The sequence below is a fragment of the Phragmites australis genome, chromosome 23, assembly GCF_958298935.1.
Source record: "Phragmites australis chromosome 23, lpPhrAust1.1, whole genome shotgun sequence".
Lineage (NCBI taxonomy): Eukaryota > Viridiplantae > Streptophyta > Magnoliopsida > Poales > Poaceae > Phragmites > Phragmites australis.
Genome location: NC_084943.1, coordinates 3,002,556 through 3,022,490, shown reverse-complemented (window position 1 = coordinate 3,022,490; position 19,935 = coordinate 3,002,556). Strand labels below are relative to the sequence as shown.

Below are 19,935 nucleotides of genomic sequence, written 5' to 3'. Positions count from 1 at the left end.
TTTCCTATATATTAACATGAAAGCCTCATGGAAAGGCTTACAGTAAAATACGTTCGTTTCTCACTTTCTAGCAACCAACATGCACGTACCATCTTCCCAGCTTCTTCTTCTCCCATGCATATATGCTTCATGCATGCGCATTACATATATATCTTGGAGGGAATATTCTTGTTCTACTTGCTAGCTGCATAATTGTGGCTTTCTTTCATTCTCTGTGGCGTGGCCGGTCAGGTCAGTCACTAGATCGATCATTGTTCTCTCCACTCAGATTATATTGTTCTTACAGTCAACTTTCTTTCTTTCTTTCCGTTTCACCCTGTGAGATATCCTGTAAAGCCCAGAAGCTTGATCAAAGTGCTGCCACAGAGGCGCTTGCCTACGCAACGTGCCGGGGCCCGAGAGATGATGTTTCCAAAGGAAAGAAATTCAGAGCGAAAGAGAATCATTGCTCGAGGTGCAGGATGATCATGCATGTAAATATGACCATGTCAACATGCATGCAACCTACAACTGATGCTCTTCTTATCGCCAGGAAATTAAAGCCATGCCTGCTTTTGCCTGCCGATGATAAATGGTGGTGACACCAACGCATGCGACTAATCCTGTCTGCCTCTCCTCAACTAATTACCAGTGCATGCATTGTTCATCATCACCACCTTGACCAATCCGAATGTTCTCTTTCTATGTGGCATGCACGTATGAATACAGGTGCCTTCCATAGTTCCATTCTTATAGATTCTGAGTGCTGTGCGTGTTGATTGACTCCATCTGTTATTTAAGTATTGTCTATGTAAGTTTCTTGGAATTCCATCCCTTCATTGAGATATGGCCTATTTTGATCCAAGATATGGTACTGCAGGTTACCTAGCAAATAAGGATTTGCACAGGAAAATTCATGATGCATCCATATACTTTTGCTATTGTTGGATGTTGACAAAAGATGCATATGTGCGTGCATCCATCTCACTATCTCAGGGAAAAGCATCTACACCGAAATTGCAACTGGCCATAGCAAGTGGGTGCATGCTTCTCTATTCTGCTAGAGTAGAGGTTGACTTAAAAGTTTGGGACAATTTCTTTTATACCACTCGAAAGTTGTTCAATCCTGAAAATGCCATTGGAAATGGACTAATACTTTAAGTGTCACTCTTTTAAAAAATTTAGGCTCAGAAATATCATTTTTGACCATTTTCCGGTAGTCAAGCCGTGATGGACATGTGAAAAGACCATATTACCCTTATGGCCCACGAGTCAATGACTTCTTCATCTATTCCAAGTCTCTTCCTCATCTACTCTGAGAAGTTGCCGACCGCATCACCCTCACCGTGCTTGTCGTTGGCACATACCTCATCTCGCTGCTAGCCGGCACCGGCGCGCTGCGTTCGGAGACGGCGGGGTGGAGTGGACCGACGACTTCTTCTCTGAGGTTAGGCAGAGGATTGGTGGGCCCTGGCTGCACGTGTGGATCCAGACCGCTGTCGCCATGTCCAACATGGGACTCTTTGAGGCCGAGATGAGTAGCGACTTCTTCTAGCTCCTCAACATGGCCGAGCCTCTCCTCCACAGCAGTTGCACGCCGTTGCTAAATCCACTATGTTGTCGGCCAAAACTTGCAAGCCCAAGCCCAAATCCGATGTGTCCGAGCCTCGAGGGGCTAAGGAGGAGGTCACACGACGCTCCATCGACTAAATCCTACCAAGACCGAGCGCCATTGAGTCGCGAGCCATCTACTTTTTCGAAATCAGCAAGTTTTCCTGCCTCTCCAAGGTTGTTCCACCTCTTTGCTACTAATTTGTCCGATTCAAGCCCATGAGCTTCGTAGGGTCACCCAGTGCCTTTTGTGCATGCTCGTTAGCCCTTTGCCCATCATCGGTGCACTCGTCCTAGCACACCAAGCTCCGTTGTGCCGCCCCGCTCGCTGCTAACCTGATTCCGGTCGGGCCCCCTAGTCAGGTGGGTTCGTGTGTATGCGTCGGTGTTGTTTCCACCCCCACCTGTCGCCCCGCGCAAGTGCAGCACGCTCCTCTGTAGTGCTCACCTTCACTCACCGCCCGAGCAACACCCACTCCACCAAGTAGCCGCGCAACATCCGCGGGGGGGGGGGGGGGGCACGCTACAACCCTGGTGGCCGCACAAAGGGGCAACCCGCACCTGGATCCGACCCTCCCAGCCGCACCCGAGCGCAGTCGCCCTACTCCCTGCTGCTCCTAGATCTGACGGCAGTGGCATTTTTTGTCATCAAATTTAAGAATCGTGGTTCCTACTGGATTTGCTAGTTTCCAGTAGCATATCTGGGATATGGCAAGTTTCTAATGGCACGGAAGGGATTATCCCTAAAAGTTTTCAATATTCATGCATGGGGTTATTTGTGAGAGGCACATCATAAAAGGCTGGCTTCTGTACATATCTCTGCTAGCATAGTCAGACAGTAGTGGCTTGTATTGTGACAAGGGAAAACATTGCACTTGTATTTCCTTCTATGAAGTTTTATGAAAACTTATTTGTACTTCTTTCCAGAAAGTCTTATGACAATATAGGAATTCACACATTTCTGAATCTTTATCCTGAAAAGTCAGTTGGTGGAGATGCTATTTCTTGCATTATTCCGATCCTTGTTTACCACTAAAATTTTTGAACTCCCTGACTGTGATCGAAACATTGAAATCCGATCGTCTACTTGTAGTCTTGTACACACGTTCGTTGATCATCTTGAAGAATAAGTAGCCATATATAGATAGGAATTTAAGAAGCACAGCAAATAGATAACTTAACAAAAGCGTGCAGTGGGATCGATTAACTCTAGGCTTTGGCTTTTAGAATTCAGGTCGGGCTCAAGGCACAGCTAATTTCATTTGGATTCATGAATGACTGAAATTGCATATGAAAAAGAAGTAGTGACTCAAAGTCCACAAGTTTTAGATCGCACTATAGCTGGAAAAGGGGATTGTGAAGTGTGAAAGCATATCTCTTTGACGCAAGAGAAGAGGGAAAGCTGCCTTGTAAGAAAGGCATTTATGCGAAAGCTAATCCATGGCATATCAACCGGCAAAAGTAAATCTTTCTGTTATATTTGCACTTCTTTTCTGCAAGAACACATCTGGCATATGCTGCGTAAATCATGGACTAAGCATCCAACCGAAAGAAACAATTGCGCGATATTCATTATTGGAGATAGTTAAACATCATGACATATATTTTTTCCTTTTCAGACGGTACACTGTTGAGGAGTCAGCTCCAGAATTCGAGTAAATATATATGAAGTATACCGTTTTTTGCTTGCCAAGCTACAGCTTGAAGATCTCATTTTTTACTGAAAAGTTGTATCTTAAACGCTCATTTGGTTGTATCTAGCAGACATATATAACAACTAGCTAAGCAGAAGACTGGCTAGTCAAACAATTAGCCGATCGAAACGCTCAACTGTCGGACTGAAAATGAAAGGTGTACCCAAATCGACAAATGAATGGTGATCACCGACACGCATATGAACATATATATTTCTTTTGGAGAAAAGAGATGGACATGTACGCAATTAAGAGAGAAGAAATTAAAGGCAAAAGAAAAGTAGCGTTCTTCCAATAGCGTGCAATTTGTAGGAAAGTATATATACAAAAGGCTGGCTGGAAATGGATGCCAACGATGGATGCAGCTCTGCAGGTCATAATCAGTCACATTCAGAGGAAAGTGCCAACACAGCATGCTTATAGTAACATTATTAATTATCTTTAAATGTCTAATATGCCTTGGGCCTGGTTTGGAAGATAAGGGAAGAGCCTCGTGTCACTCCTCAAGGCAGCTCGGGCAGCCCTCAACCCTAGCTGCTGCCGTCACTCCTCCACCGCTCCTCCTGTCTCGCCGCCGTCGGATGCCCATGCAGCCGCGAGGACGGTGGCTGTTGGGCTTTCCCTTCTCGGCCTTTGGGTGTCGGAGTGGGGTTGGTGAGGCGGATCTAGGCCGGGGTGGATGATTTGGCTGGCGGGTTTCATGTGAGATGGCGCCGGGGATGACCTCTAGTGCGGTGGGGGAGCTCGAGAGGAGCGGATCTGGTGGGATTGGGTGTCGGCGTGGCTTATGGTAGCGTGCTTCTGGTGTCGGCGATGTGGTTCCGATGTCGGCGTGACGGCTTCTTCGGTGGCTGCTCAGTGGCTGGCCGGGGCGCAACCTCGGTGTTGGCCTTGCCGCAGTGCCGTGATGCTCTACGCTAAGCATCAGGGCTCCGTGGGACCTTGTGTGGGTGTCAGGCCGACGATGGCAGGCTACGGTTCTTCACGTGCTGGGGTGGGGAGGCTTCAGGTGAAAGCTTCGCCTGACAATTCGCTAGTGTCGGCTACGATGTCGCTCTTGGGCACCGCTCTCCCCCATGGGGGTGTAGTCGTGGTGCCTCCCTCACCCTCCCTACGGTACTTTTTGGTTGAAAACCCTGCCCAATTCTTGGACGACCGACGTTGACACTTACTGTGTCGCTACCTTCTTGAAGTCATTGCCTTGGAGGTCTCGCACTGCGTATGGTGCCCGGTCTATCATAGGGCTAGGTCATTCGGTGATGCCTTTACCCCTCGGAGCTGCCTATTGCTTCGCTGTGGTCTGCTGGCATGTGTGGGGGTGTTTTTCGTGTGAAGTCAGAGCCACTTCGTCATGGGGTGCGATGAAGCTTGGCAACGATGACACGCGGTAGACTCCCCTGTAGCGAAAATGACCCTATTAGGCTATGATTATGATTTTGATGATTAATGACAATATAGTCAATAGGACTAGTATGTTTGTCAAGTATATATTTTAGTAGGTCTCATGGATGAAATAGATAAAGAAGCCACCGCAACCGGGATAAAATTTGATTGAATTGAAGAAGTCACAGGAAAAATATACTCATCGGATGATCCGGTGCTGAAAGAATTGTACACATCAGAGCTTTGTGTCCAGATGAAGTTATACCTCACCGGATGGTCTGGTGTCAAATGAGCAGAAGCAACGGATCATTATTGACAAAGGAGAGAATGCAGATGGTTTCACCGGATGGTCCGATGATCCTCCGGTGATCACGCCGGACTAATTCTTGCATAGAAGAATACAAGCACAGAAGAACGAAGAATAACTCACCGAAAGGTCCAGTGCATGTGTTGTACACACCGGATGCTTCGCACCGGAGTATTTCCTGCAGAAGCATTTCCAAGAGTTAAAAATCGAAGAATACCTCACCAAATGCTCCAGTGATAGGTGTTGTGTACACCGAAGGCTTACACCGGAGCAATTTACATAGAGAGGTTGTGATTCTCGGATGGCTCAAATGTACTCACCGGATAGTCCAACGATGGAGATGATGTATACACCGGTGTGTTTGGTGTTCATAAAGGCTTTGAGTGGAAGTCCAATGACTAGTTTCTAAAGATGTACTCACCGGATAATCTGGTGTTAACAGTTTTTCTGAGTCGTTGAGTTAATGGCTAGTGCGTGATTTTAAGGCTATAAATACCCCCCCCCCACTCAGTATTTTGAAGGTATGGCATGCTGTTGGAGTCTAGAGGAAGTTTATACACACTTGAGAAGACATTCAAGCCACCAAATTACTTAAAATGATCATCCAAGACAATTGTGATTATTGCTTATAGGCCTAAAGAAAGTATTGCTAGGTGATAGCTGCCTAGAGAGTAGATGAAGGAGTGATCCTAACTTGTACTAAGAGGTATATCAGCACCTTGGAGTCTTGGTGACTTGATGGCAAGCTTGTTGACCCTCTGACTTAGTGTGAAGCGGCAACAAGATGATTGTACGGGAACGCGGAGACCTTTGCCTTTATAGCTCAAGCTCTAAAGTGATCACGACGGCAAGTGACTGGAAGAGATGTTAGTGGTGAGACCTTGTCTTGGCGGCTCATCTGGCTTGAGACCTTATCTTGGTGGATTGATGGCTCAAGAGCCACGACCGGGTGCCGACCGAGAGCATATCCTTTGTGGAGCTCCAATATGGACTAAGGGTGACATTCATGCTCTCTCTACCTTATTTATATTTTAGCATTTAAATACTTGCAGTCTACCTTTGCACATTTATCTTCCTAGAGTAGTTTGCCAGGATTGGCTGTAGTTTGCAAAACTCTTTTGAGCAGTAGACTAGATATACTAGATAAATCTAGATCATATTTAGATAGAAATTGAGATATATTTATCTTGTAAAGTTTTTGAAGCCGGTTAGGTTTCTAAGTATCTTAATTCACCTTCTCTTAGGACGTCACCGATCCCTTACATCTTCCTCGTGAGTGCCTTATGGGTTGCTATGTGTCTAGGTGCGGTGTTGCAGAGTTAGAGGTTGTGGTCTATTGTAGAAAGTCGAAGCTGCTTTGTCACTTCGACAAGCTTGACAACGATGACTCATATCGGGCTCTGCCATTTGTAAGTCGATGGTGTGTGGTGATGTGTCACCCTAGGTGGTTGTCCCGACTATTTCCGACCGTTGTCAGGGTTTTTGGTGATTTTTTCTTGTATTAAATCATGCAATTGCCTAAAGGTTTTTAGATCCGGTTTTTTTTATAAACTAGATTAACTCTATTTTTTTTATAGTGAATTGTAGGAACTCCATGCCTTTTCGAGGTTTCTTGAAAAAATTGTCTAATATGCGTTCAAAATTTTCGATGTTTTGCTTTGCTTGGCTGGAGGGCGTTGCTGGCGACGGGGAGACAAGGATACAGCTTGATGACATCTGGTTAGCGCAACAGAGGTGGCGTGTGCTGATCCAACAGTTGGGACACGTTAGAGATGGTCAAAGATGGGAGGAGCGGGGGAGTGCTGCGGAAGCAGGAGGAAAAAAAAAAGACGAGAGCCATCCGACTGTGAATCTATGGCCGGACCTCGTCGCTTGATAAAACACCCATTTTTAATAGACCGAATGATAGTAACAGCCTTAGTTCTTAATCGATCGGTTAAGTGACTTTTGGCCCCTCAACCTATCTACGGCTATATCTCCGCGGCGGTACGAAGGTCCCGAACCCAACCACGCTTGACCACGAGAGGCCATCTAGCTGTCGTTGTAGTAGCCACAGGATAAACTAGTACTCTACTAGCTTTTGCGATTTAACTCCAGGTCAATGTAACCACAATTAAGTTCACAAACGCAATTTTTACTGGTAATTCTTTTACACGGCCGGCACTGAAAGGTTCACTTATCCTTGAGATGCCGATTACAAAATTGACTAATTTATCTGTTTGCAAAATATTCCTAGCTAGCCATATCAAACATTCAAACCACGATCGTGACCTTCGGAAACTTCATTCTCATGTGTTCAATTCTGAATCTTGCAATGTTCTCTTTGAGCATCATATCATTTTCTCCAAAAAGAGATGAGTACTGTTCCACCTTGTCAGCAATAATTCAAAGGTGTTTGACAGGGATGTTGGCCACCAGCGCCTATGGGCCCTAAAACGTAATGAACACAAGTGTCATGCTTATGACTCCAAATAGTGGTACAAAGAAGAGGAGCAGGAAAAAAGAAGTATCCCTCTCACCTAAAGCACAGCCTCCATCTCCGATCTATTTGGAACACATAGATGTGTTGTAGGAATCATATCTATTTTGTTTATTACGAGGATCATCTAAGAAAAATCTCACATCCACAAAAGGGGCATGCTGACTCTAAAATAAATCAAATATCGACCTGAGGGGTTATTACTTTTAGCATGCTTGGAGAGCATGAGAGGTGAAAAGTAACCTGAATCGTTACAAATTTTTGGTAGATATATAGTCATATTGTCCGTTGAGTATTTCATTTTCTGTATCACTAGAGATTCTCACAATAGATTGAGATTGGTGCAAATGGAAGTATTGTAATATAATTTCTAGCAAGAATATACTGTAATGGAAGTTAGAAATCATGTATAATATTGTCTGCCAAATAAAAATAGTCCATTTATCTTAATAACTCATTAACACCCATCTTTCAATATACAGTTTGTTGCTTACCATCAAAGATTTGTACCAATTTTTTCTGTTTCGAAAAGGTATGCGGTAGCTATGATTTTGGGTGCAGGAGGCGTCTGGTGGGGGACCAAATGTCAACTTCGATGGCTTTTGGATTATAAAGTTGTGAGAGTGATGTTTGTGGTGGCAGATTGATGGAAAATAGACATTTGCACCAGCATTATTTCAATCACATTCTCCCTCCAGTAAGACAGAACCAAGATACTGTTAATTTAAATTCACCATTTATGTACGAAGAAAGTTTATTCCATCTTTTCTTTCAAAATATATTTTTCACCCTTCCATTTGCACATAAATATGATTTGAGAAATTTAGGAAAATCCAATCGTAAAAGAGCTCTTATTGCTAAATGCAGTGATGTTAGTATTTTCTAGTGTTCTTCATGTTTGCACCGATATTTCTCAATTCAGTAGCTTTGTGATGATATTTAGCAATAAGAGCTTTTTTACGATAGTATATTCCTAATTTTCTCATATGTTTAAGTTCTGTGTTAAAAATGGACATGTGTACTGCAATGTTATATTATTGACTTCACTTTTATTGAAGCTTTGGATTTTATGCAATCCACTAAAAGGAAAAGGGAAAATATAAAGGAGTTCTTTGTGATAGTGTCATCAAGTTTTCAAGATCTTTTTTTCTCTATGTTGACGTGCAAGTCAGTGCATGAGAACGGGACGGTGTCACGTGTATCACCAACAAACAGAGAAAAACACAGGAGATGGGAGTGTGCTGAGGCAATCTTGTGCATCCACAAGTGATTGTAAAATACCATAACCATTTATATATTTTGTAGGATGTTGTGAGTGCATAACTAAATAAAAAAAATTGTGGATGCAAGCAATAGAAATATGGCTGTCAATTTTTTACTGAACGATCGATCTGGATCTACGGAAAGCACTGGTTGTGGTTTGCCAAGTGGATATGCAACAACGGGCGGTGGAGGTCAAAATCCAATCTTTTTGGTATTGGTCTGGTCACCATGATAATGACTAGAAAGCGGAAAGATTAGTAGATATGCCTGCTAGAAAGCACAACAGGATGTGCACTACCAGGTATGCCTGCACTACAAATTTGCAGGACAAGTTGAAAGCAAGACCATATACTACTACACTCATCACAACGCACAAAAATGGCAGCATGCGCCAATTATTTTCCTCTTTGATCCTTTATTAATTTTCTTTCCTCTGGGTTCATTCAGTGCCATTTGGTCATGATATATATATATTTTAAAAATAAATGTGTGGGGATACTTCCTTCTATCCTTAATTATAAGTTTATTAGAACATCGACACGATATCTAATATGATATTTTAACTAATAATATTTATAAAACTATATTATATCATATAGAAAAAGTGTTATATATTATGAATTTCAAGATGAATCTAGTTATATCAATCTATGTAATTTTTAGCTATTGATAGTTAAAGATAAAAAATTTAAACTTAGGGTAAATTAAATGGACTTATATTTAAAATAGGAAGGAATAAATGTTAGGAGTGGCTATCCGCTGCAACAAGTGGGAAACAATGGATGCTCAATTTTGGCCATTTATGTTATTCAAAACACGTAGAAATTAACACATACTTTATTGAGTGGTGTTTATACTTTGTAGTTTAGACCCCAAAACCCATGTCGATCGAAAATGAAAAGGACAAGGAGAGGAGGAAGAGGAATGAAACATTGTCGCCGCTGCTGCTGATGTGTTTATTCTGCTGCTACATTAGAATCGATCATGCTGGGGCCCACATAGATTTAGTACTAGTACTTCACTAGTAGAATGATTATTCGGTTTAGTGAGTGGTGAGTAGTCGCATTAGTATTATTATTATTATCATCCATGAAAAAGAAGGAAAAAAGATGCTTGTCCATGAAAAGAGCCTTTTTGACAGGACAGTGACAAAAGCCAAACTTTCTCTTCTCCTCTCGACACCTTCCTCTCTCTGTCAGAGTCAGAGTCAGAGTAGGAGTCAGCCAGCATTAATTGCTGGTGTTCGTGTCTGCCTGCCTCCCAAATTGCAAATGCCACTGCCGCAGAGGATCCGGACTCCGCCGCATCTTTCCAGCTGGCACTCACTCGTCCGCTTGCCCGCTCCCACGCTCACTGCCTGGTGGGGCCCACACCTATCATGTACTGTACTGTACAGTGCCTGCCCCGAGAACGCGGCGCTCGGGCAGCCCACGTAGGTGGCAGATGCAGGGGAGGTTCATTACGTGTCTCACCGGGATTTATTTCTCAATAGGGTTTAGTGTCTAGAGTACAGATAGCTAACTATCTGTATGGTAGAGATAGGGTTAGTTCGAAGGAAATTTTACGGGGACTCAGTTTTATTAATAAATATTTTTTTATTTATGATATGTATTTTTCTTTTTATTTATTTGTGTTGCGCTAAGTTGTTGGATTGGAAATGAACGATATGAGAGAGAGTTTTTTTTCGGATATTTCTGTGAAGAGTTTTATAGAATTTTCTTCTGAGTTTGTTTGATAGACGGCGATTTTAGAGCTTATGGATAGGAAGTAGTTATAATTGTTGAATTTTGGTTACTGGATTCTATAATAAATTTTTAGCTTCTCAGTATATTTAAAAATCAGAAAAACCAGGCAAAACATATTTCTCTGCTTTTAGTTTATTTTAGCTACATTTGTTTTCTCAGATAGGCAAAAACCACTAAAAATAAAAAAAAACCAACCATTTATATAATTTATGACTTTTTTGGAAAAAAAAAGTAAAAAAAACTATCCAAATAGCCAGCAGGCTCTATGCTCGTCTAGGTTTGAACTTAGACACCTATCTTCGTCTAGGCTTGGTGTAATTCGAAAACCGTGCGTGCCACCACACCAACACTGCCACAAGTAGACTCACGGTCTCACTCTCAATCTCTCTCTCACGTGCCACAGTCCTGTTTATTTCAGCTGTAAATTGTAAAAAATAGTTTATAGATTATGAATTGTAAGGAGTTAGATTGTAAAATTTGGATTGTAAGGCCACACCCAACAGTTTCCCTTTGCGGGCGAGATTCCCTTCGTGAAGGGATTTTCGTTCCTTTCAACACTCTAACGATTTCACTTTACGGTTCCCTTCACGACGGGATTCTCAGGGTCATTCCCTTCAGAACGGAATTCTCTCTCCTTTCCCTTCGCAATTTCCCTCGAAAGAAAGCTGTTGGAGATAAGAGAAAATAAAGGGAATGGAAACGGGGAAGGGAACCGGGAAGGGAATATGGTTGGGGTTGGTTTAAAAGCTGAAATGTGGATTGTTACAATATGATGTAAAACAGATTGCTGGATTGTTATAATCTGGGTGTTGAATTGTAACAATCCAGCTTTTCCAAGCAGCTGTTTGTTTCAGTTTTTGGATTATGATCACAATACAACTTTTACAATCCAGCTATTTGTTTCAATTTTTAAATTTGGATCACAATCCAACTTTTACAATCCGAAAACTAAATAATGCACATATATCAGTCTAAATAATGCACATATTTAAAACTAAATAGTACACAAAAAATTATAAATTAAATGTTTAATAACTGAGATTTTATTTTGATCTCAAATACCAGTACACTCGAGTGGCTACTTTAGCTTTGCCCAAGTGAGCTCGTACGTGTCCACTCACATCATATGAGCAACGTTAACGCACAGTGACACGAACACTTTCACTAGTGAAAGTAAAACCAAAAGAAATACGAGGTTTATGCATGGATAATCGAATCTCGTTTGATTGAAAATAAACTAGCCAGAGTTTGAAAGGCTAGCTACCGCACGTGTCTACGTCTCACTAAAGTTGACGTCTATTTCTCAAGGTTACGCCAACGGTAAGAGATATCAACTTGTCGTAAAGAAAATCACTGGAGCCAAAAGAATCTGATGGTGAACTTTCACATCAACTATGACGTGAAATCGGCCAAGCATTCATAGTAGACACACATTTACCTATCTTGTTCTAGCAATAACCTTATACCAAGAGAACAGGATGGCTCAGCAGCCATCAGAGGGTTGATGTTCGCTCCCATCCACTCTCGTTCGATCCTCCGGATTCAACGGTATCTCATTAGGGCTTTCATCCACTCACCTTCGATCCTCGGGATCCAACGGTGTCTTATTAGGGTTTGCCTCTAATAATATTTTTTTCATATCTCTAAAACATATATATGTTGACTCGACTAATGAGAGGGTAACGTGTTCGTTGCTCGTAGAGTCTGAGGTTTTGTAAATCTTTTCAGTAAATATGTATGAGTATAAGTAGTACATCGAACTTATATTTTAGATCTGTGTGAGTGTATATATATATATGATACGATATGTGTTTGGATGTACATTTAGATATTAAATCTTGTGTCTCTATGTTAAGGCTTAAAAAAATCTTATAGGAACCAAAGCGCATAAAGCCAGTATACAAGAATACTGGATGGTTTGCAACTTAACATGAAACCATGATGTATCTATGTGTAAGAAAAAAAATTCTCCCCTTCTTTAGACCTAAAATATAACCAACTTTATTTTTTGAGCTATTTGTGACGTAGGAAGAGTCTGAAAGTCCCGACTCACGAATGACAAACAAAGGCACAAAAGTTGACATTTTTCAACGGATTTTAATCATTCTTGTTGAGTATTTTTCAACGGAATACGATCATTCTTGTTCTTATTAGATAGTTTTAGCAAGGATCTATGTAGCTAATGCGCACAAGTTTGATACACTTATATTAAATATTACCCAAATATTGTAGCATGGCTAAGTACATGGACCGGGCAAACATTATGAAACGCCCGTGAAGAGTATAATACATCATGTAGTGGTAAATATATCATGTAGTCTAAGCCTAAGCTTCTGTTTATTTTCTACTCCCGATTCTGTTTGTACTACTGTCAGAAGTTAGAAGCTAGAATAAATGGGTTTATATAGAAGTGACTTCTGTAGAAGTCAGAAGTCTGTTTCTGAGAAAAATGAACTAAAATTGAGAAGTTCGCTAAGAGATATTTTCCTGAAAAGTTATATGCTAAGAAGTTAAAAATTTATTATAAAAATCAATATACTATTTTTAAAACTAGATTTTTAGACAAACCAAAAATACATCTTAAAAAAAAAAGCCAAAAAGCAAAGCAGACCCTAAAACTCGTTCGGTTGATGGCATGATTTCTTTTTCTGTCACACATACCTCACACGATCAGTGACACATAAAAAGTAGGGTAAGTTTTTTTTATTATCTAGGCAAAGTGTGGCGAATTGCACTAGGTTGATGGCCTCACGGGTGTGGTCCATGTTGCACTTGAAGGGGATCTATCTCTCGCGCATCACATATCGACACACAAAGCAAAAGAAACTCTAAACCGTATGCAGTGTGTCCACGCGTATAAGTGTGTGCGTACGTGTAAAGGATTAGTGTATATGTATATATTCTGATATCACAGTTGTCCCTAATTGAGAGGCTGAAAAATAGAAAAAAGAATGAGAATCTGACTCCAAATTTCCACACTCTTGGATTGATACTACAGTTGAAAGGTGTAAAAAAGGAAAAAGAGAAGAATCTAGGGCACCAAATTTCCGCACTAGCAATTGGGGCCCCGCCGCATCACCCAAGAAACAAGTGGGCGGAGGCGCAGCAGCAGCAACATCGCCCAAAAGCAGCAGCAGCGACGGCGGCAGCTGCTGGGGAAGGGAAGGGTTGAGAAAAAGGAAAAGATTTTATTTATTTATTTAAGAGAATGGAAATTGGGCGGAGGTATATAAGCCGAGCCACCACAGCTGGCACACCCGGCCAGCCAATTATTAGTATTTCCTTCCTTCCTCCACTCGCCTCACCTTCCTCCATTCCAAGCCAATCCGATCCAATCCATGTGCGAAACGCCCCTCGACTTCTCCGTTATTTACAGTTCGACCCTTCCAGTTTTACACTTTGGTCCCATGCCCAGTAGATTTTAATCCCAACCAGGTCCCCCCCCGGGCGCCATGCCGACGCCGGTGCCCGCGGCGCGGCAGTGCCTCTCGCCCGCCGCCGTCACCGCCCTCGACGCCGCCGTAGTCTCCGCTCGCCGCCGCGCCCACGCCCAGACCACATCACTCCACCTGATCTCCTCCCTCCTCGCCCCAGCCGCCCCGCCGCTCCTCCGCGACGCCCTCGCCCGCGCCCGCAGCGCCGCCTACTCCCCCCGGCTCCAGCTCAAGGCCCTCGAGCTCTGCTTCGCCGTTTCCCTCGACCGCCTCCCCTCCTCTTCGGCCTCCTCCTCCAACGATGACCCTCCCGTCTCCAACTCCCTCATGGCCGCCATCAAGCGCTCCCAGGCCAACCAGCGCCGCAACCCGGACACCTTCCACTTCTACCACCAAACTCAAGCGCAATCCCCCAGCGCTGTCAAGGTCGACCTCTCTCACCTCGTCCTCGCCATCCTCGATGACCCCCTCGTCAGCCGCGTCTTCGCCGACGCCGGATTCCGCAGCGGCGACATCAAGCTCGCCATCCTCCGCCCCGCGCCGCCCATGCCGCTGCTCGGCCGCCTACCCACGCGCGCCCGCCCGCCGCCGCTCTTCCTCTGCAGCTTCGCCGCTGCCGACGACGCCGACGTCCCCTCCCCCGCCGGGAGCCTCGCCGGCGCCGGCGCCGGGGAGGAGAACTGCCGCCGCATCGCCGAGATCCTCTCCCGTGGCCGCAACCCCATGCTCGTCGGCGTGGGGGCCGCATCCGCCGCGGCCGACTTCGCTGCTGCGTCCCCGTACCGCATCCTCCCTGTCGGTCCCACCTCCATCAATCAAATGGAGATCGGCGTGGCGGCAGCAACGACCACCTCCCCCGGCCTTATCATAAGCATCGGAGACCTCAAGGACTTGGTCCCCGACGAGGCCGACCTGCAGGAGAGGGGGCGCCAGGTGGTGGCGGAGGTCACGCGGGTGCTGGAGACGCACAGAGCGGGCCGCGTCTGGGTGATGGGCTGGTCGGCCACCTACGAGACATACCTCACCTTCCTCTCCAAGTTCCCGCTCCTCGACAAGGACTGGGAGCTCCAGCTGCTGCCAATCACCGACGTCCGCCCTGCAGGAACCACAGTTATGCCTCCCGCCACCACGGTCGCTGCCTTGTCCAGGCCACCTGCCACTGCAAGTACAAGGTCAACAATCTTCTTCGCTTTTCTGTCCATCTCACATGAATTGTTTATTTATTTATTATGCATAAGATTTGATTAGCATCCATGTGCGGTGACTGCTGTGCTTAGTTTATTACTCCTCCCAGGATGTCTATTTGATGCCTTGTTAGGAGGAGTAGTACTGTGATTGGCTCCGCTAGTTTAATGTTTGGAGAGTGTGGATTTGTGTGTTTGCCCGTTGTAGCATGGGAGTTTCTCGGACATGTCTGATTGCCTGAGTTAGTGTAATACTGTAATTTGTAGTAGAGCATTTTGGTCAGGACGGTCTTTAAATATGCTACTTCGTGACTATAATGTTTTCTTCTTCTGTCTGTCCTGTCCTTTTTACCGGTTTTACTCATTCCACGATGCAGAATTCTTTTTTGTTGAAGCTTGTTATGGAGTGGCGATATGCTTGGGTTAGTAATCGAGTAACATGCCTGTTTTCTTGAGCTGTGCAGTCTATGTTGCTATGGCCTTTGAATAAGGTGGATTCGTCTGGAGATTAAATCTGTGTTGTCGTAGTTTTTGTGTCTCTGAGTTTCCAGTTGCACTCCATGTTTACTCTATTCTTCTGGATACATGCATGATCGATTTAATCCAACTATTGCAATGGACTAGGTGTTACCACTTTCCTTCTGGTAGCAAGTTGCCCGTTATGATGGGCCTGATGGCATCCGAACCTTCCATGCCATGTTGTTTTGGAATTGTGTGTTTACGTGTGTTTTGTGCGAAGATTTTGGATGCTATGTTGATGTCTGCTACCTGTATTCTTTATTGATTCCTTAGCTTGTTTGTTCGTTTAGGATGTGGTTGCTCATTTTCAATCTTTGTTTTGAGTACTGTGCTCCCATATTCATTTGATCTTTTGGATGTTTGTACTACATATGCGTGGCATAAAAATGAGGTTTCACTACCAATTTAGCATCTGTGTCTTACCATTTATAGCTTGATAAAAAAAGAAACAAAAGAGAAAAATGAGGTTGTGCACTGGAAGAAATAGTTTCATGGAAAGAGAGGGGAAAACTTGTACTAAAGCACATGTATCGTCTGAAGCTCTAATGCACATAGTTGGGACTTGGGGTCAGATGCGTAGCAACTGTGCGCTAGTTCTGTTCTCTTTTTTGGACCGTAGCACAATTGCAGCTATAATTAAGTAGTTAAAGAGTCAGAATTGGAGGCTTGGAGCACTTGACTAAAATAGGACTGTAGGACTTAGCTTGTCTTCTATTATGAACTACATTTGCTCTTCCTACCTTGATCGATCTCTTTAGCAGAGAATTTTTGTGATTCGAAATTACTGCCCGTTCTTCCTACCTGGATAATTTTGATAGCAAGTATACACAGCAGTATCCTGAATAAAACATTGTTTGATTTGAACCATATCTTACAGTAACATGGCTTAAGCATTAGGTATTTAGGTGATCTTCTTGATGTAGGAATGTCCGCTGCTAAATCTGGCTGAAAGTTAGACACATTCTTATTTGTGTAAGCAAATTTGGGTGATTCAAAAGCTGTAGTCTTGTATGACATTTCCATTTCTTATGGCAAAAGTTAATGATGAGGGATTACATCTGCTGTTCATCACATAGTGATATTTCCTCCAGATGTCTACTGCTAAGGACTTTTAAGTTTTGTTCAATAGCATCAACTGGGTCTAACAATTTCAAACTTGTGATTTGCAGCTTGATGGAGTCATTTGCCCCTTTTGGAGGTTTTTTGTGTGATACCTATGAAGCAAACAGCCTCGCAGCAAATTCTTGCCCTCAGGCCCTGCGGTGTCAACAGTGTAACGACAGATATGAGCAAGAAGTTGCAACTATCATCAGAGGAAGTGGCATTACAGCTGAAGCCCACCAGGAAGGTCTACCTTCCCTGTTGCAGAATGGCAGCATGATGGTGGGTCCTAACAATGGATTTGATGCAGTCAAGGTGTGAGGCTACTTCTATCTTTTAGAGTTCTGAAGTTAAATAGTGAATGCAACATATATGGCATGTTGATAGATGAATAATTTTGGATATAAAAGATGCACAGTTTTTCTTCAGTGCAGGTTAGAGATGATCAGGTATTGAATTCAAAATTTTTGAATCTACAGAAGAAGTGGAATGAGTACTGCCTGCGGCTCCACCAAAGCTGCCAGAGGATCAACAGAGATCCTTACCAGTTATTTCCACATTACATTGGTGTTCCAGTTGACAGGGAAAGAACAGCAAATCCAAGCAAAGGTTCGGGGGCAGTTGCACCTCAAAAGGAGGTTGTTAAACCTTCTGCAGTGTCTGCTTCACTTACCAACACAGCTGCAAAGAGTAATTCATCGCCATCTATCTCCAACCAAAGGAATGAAGACCTTGTGTTGAAACTTCAAGTCAGACAATCAAAGAGTGACGAACACCTTCAAGATAGGGGTGTGCAATCCCAACATAGAAACTCACCAAATTGTGATCACGAAGATCATGTGTCTCCATCATCTGCTGCACCTGTGGCAACTGACTTGGTTTTGGGTACCGCTTGCGAATCTTCTTCCAAGGATTCAAGTGCTTCCCAGTGTAAACATGTGGAGGATACTGAGGGATCTATCCACCTTATGCCCAAAAAGGTGGATGACTTAAATCTGAAGCCTCCACAGCTCTTTGTACAACCTTACTCTTGCTCCAGGAGTTCATCAAATTGGGGTCAAATGTCACCTAGTGCTCTGCATTCAGCAGCTTCAGGAGGCACCTCTGCCTTTGGCCAATGGCAGAGGCCTTCACCCCTTGCAGCACAAAGTTTTGATTTGAGGAATTACAAGCAACTTGTGGAACACCTGTTTAAGGCAGTTGGGCGGCAGGAGGAAGCCTTGAGTGCTATTTGTGAATCCATTGTGCGGTGCCGGTCAATGGAGAGGTGCCGTGGCGCAAACAAGAAGAATGACATATGGTTTAGTTTTCATGGCCCGGACAGCATAGCAAAGCGGAGAGTTGCTACGGTACTAGCAGAGCTCATGCACGGCAGCAAAGAGAATCTGATTTATCTGGACCTAAGGCTCCAGGACTCTGGTGACTCCAATTTCAGAGGAAACATTGGCACAGACTGTCTTGTTGAGGAGTTAAGCAAGAAGCGGCGATCTATAATCTTCCTTGACAACATCGATAAAGCTGACTGCCTTGTTCTGGACAGTCTATCTTATGCCATTGAGAATGGCAAGTTCAAAGACTGGCGTGGGAAAATGGTTGACATCAACTCGATTGTGGTGTTGTCTTCAAGAATGATCCAAGGATGCAGAAATGCCTCTCTTGGGGTGGAAGAGGGGCATGCTTTTTCGGAAGAGAAGGCTCTGACAGCTCGCGGACATCAACTGAAGATCTTAGTTGAATCAGGTGCAACGAACATCAGTGGAGGCCCTGGTGGTAAAGTGGCTGTTTCCACAAAGCATTCACTCAGCAACATTCAAGCATCTTTGTACACCGGTTCTGTCAGTAAGAGGAAGCTCAACATTTCTGATGTCCAAGAAAAGCTTCAGGAATCATCGAGTAATTCAAAGCGATTGCACAGAGCATCAAGTGTTCCATTTGACTTGAACCTCCCAGTCGACGAGGCTGAACCCCACGATGACAGCAGCAGCAGCAGCCATGACAACTCATCCAGCAATCCAGATGGATCTGTTGAGAACCTCTTGCGTTCAGTTGACGAGTCAATCAATTTCAAGCCATTTGACTTTGGCAAACTTGCTGAGGACATGCTTCAGGAGTTCAGCAATGTCCTCTGCAGCATTCTGGGTTCTGAGTGCAGGTTGGAGATTGACGTTGGCGCAATGGAGCAAATACTAGCAGCAGCGTGGTCATCAGATTCAGAGGACCGGAGGCCTGTGCGGACCTGGCTGGAGCAGGTGTTTGCCAGGAGCCTTGTGCAGCTGAAGCTCAAGTGTAAGCATGTGAGCAGCTCTACTCTCAGATTAGTCGCCTGCGAGGACACTGCGGCGAAAGACGAACGTTTTGGTGGTTTGCTCCCCTCAAGAATAATTCTAGATTGATGATGATGATGATGTCTGTCTGTATAGGAATTGCTGTAAGTATTGGTTAGCCCACCCACCATAGTATTGGTATAGATAGCATCATTATTTGGTCGCTGAATAAGCTGCACGTACGTAGTCTAGTTGATGTTGATGCCTTGGGGTTCTTCTAATTAGCTAGCAGCTAGCTAGGGTCGTCATGCCTATCGGCCCTGCCCCTGTGCCTTCTCCATATATGATATTTGTATATCACGCGGCATGCATGCTTATCGTACGCATCCATCGTTAATCGTGGGTTGTGCATATACATGTACATATGTGGCGTTGCTCCATGTATATATAATATGGTGATGCATTGCATGTATAGGTTGGCTGGAATGGCCGGCTGGTTCATACGTGTTGATGATGAATTCCGTAAGCAGGTTATTGTTTTCTGTCTACTTGTGTAATTCTTTCTTCGTTTTGGGTTGTGTCGGTGTATTTAGAACCAGGGGTCCCTAAGTCCCGAGGCCAGACCGGCCGTCCACCACATATCACCACCCTGCAAGATAGGTAGAAACAGAGTGCTCGGGAGAGAGTGCTCGGGGCTGCACGTGGCAGCCCCCGAGGACTCGGTGCCCCGAAGGTCCCGCTGAAGTGCTCGGGAGAGAGTGCTCGGGGCTGCACGTGGCAGCCCCCGAGGACTCGGTGCCCCGAAGGTCCCGCTGAAGTGCTCGGGAGAGAGTGCTCGGGGCTGCACGTGGCAGCTCCCGAGGACTCGGTGCCCCGAAGGTCCCGCTGAAGTGCTCGGGAGAGAGTGCTCGGGGCTGCACGTGGCAGCCCCCGAGGACTCGGTGCCCCGAAGGTCCCGCTGAAGTGCTCGGG

The 19,935-nt window shown here is 44.3% G+C and overlaps 1 protein-coding gene across 1 annotated transcript; it reads left to right on the top strand.

Moving 5' to 3' along the window:
* The first annotated feature begins 13,698 nt into the window (after positions 1 to 13,698).
* On the top strand, positions 13,699 to 19,505 carry LOC133905875 (protein DWARF 53-like). The gene is made up of 3 exons (XM_062347660.1): positions 13,699 to 15,067; positions 16,768 to 17,014; positions 17,134 to 19,505. The coding sequence occupies exons 1-3, from the start codon at positions 13,914 to 13,916 to the stop codon at positions 19,090 to 19,092; spliced, it is 3,360 nt and encodes a 1,119-aa protein (XP_062203644.1). The 5' UTR covers positions 13,699 to 13,913; the 3' UTR covers positions 19,093 to 19,505.
* Positions 19,506 to 19,935: the final 430 nt, after the last annotated feature.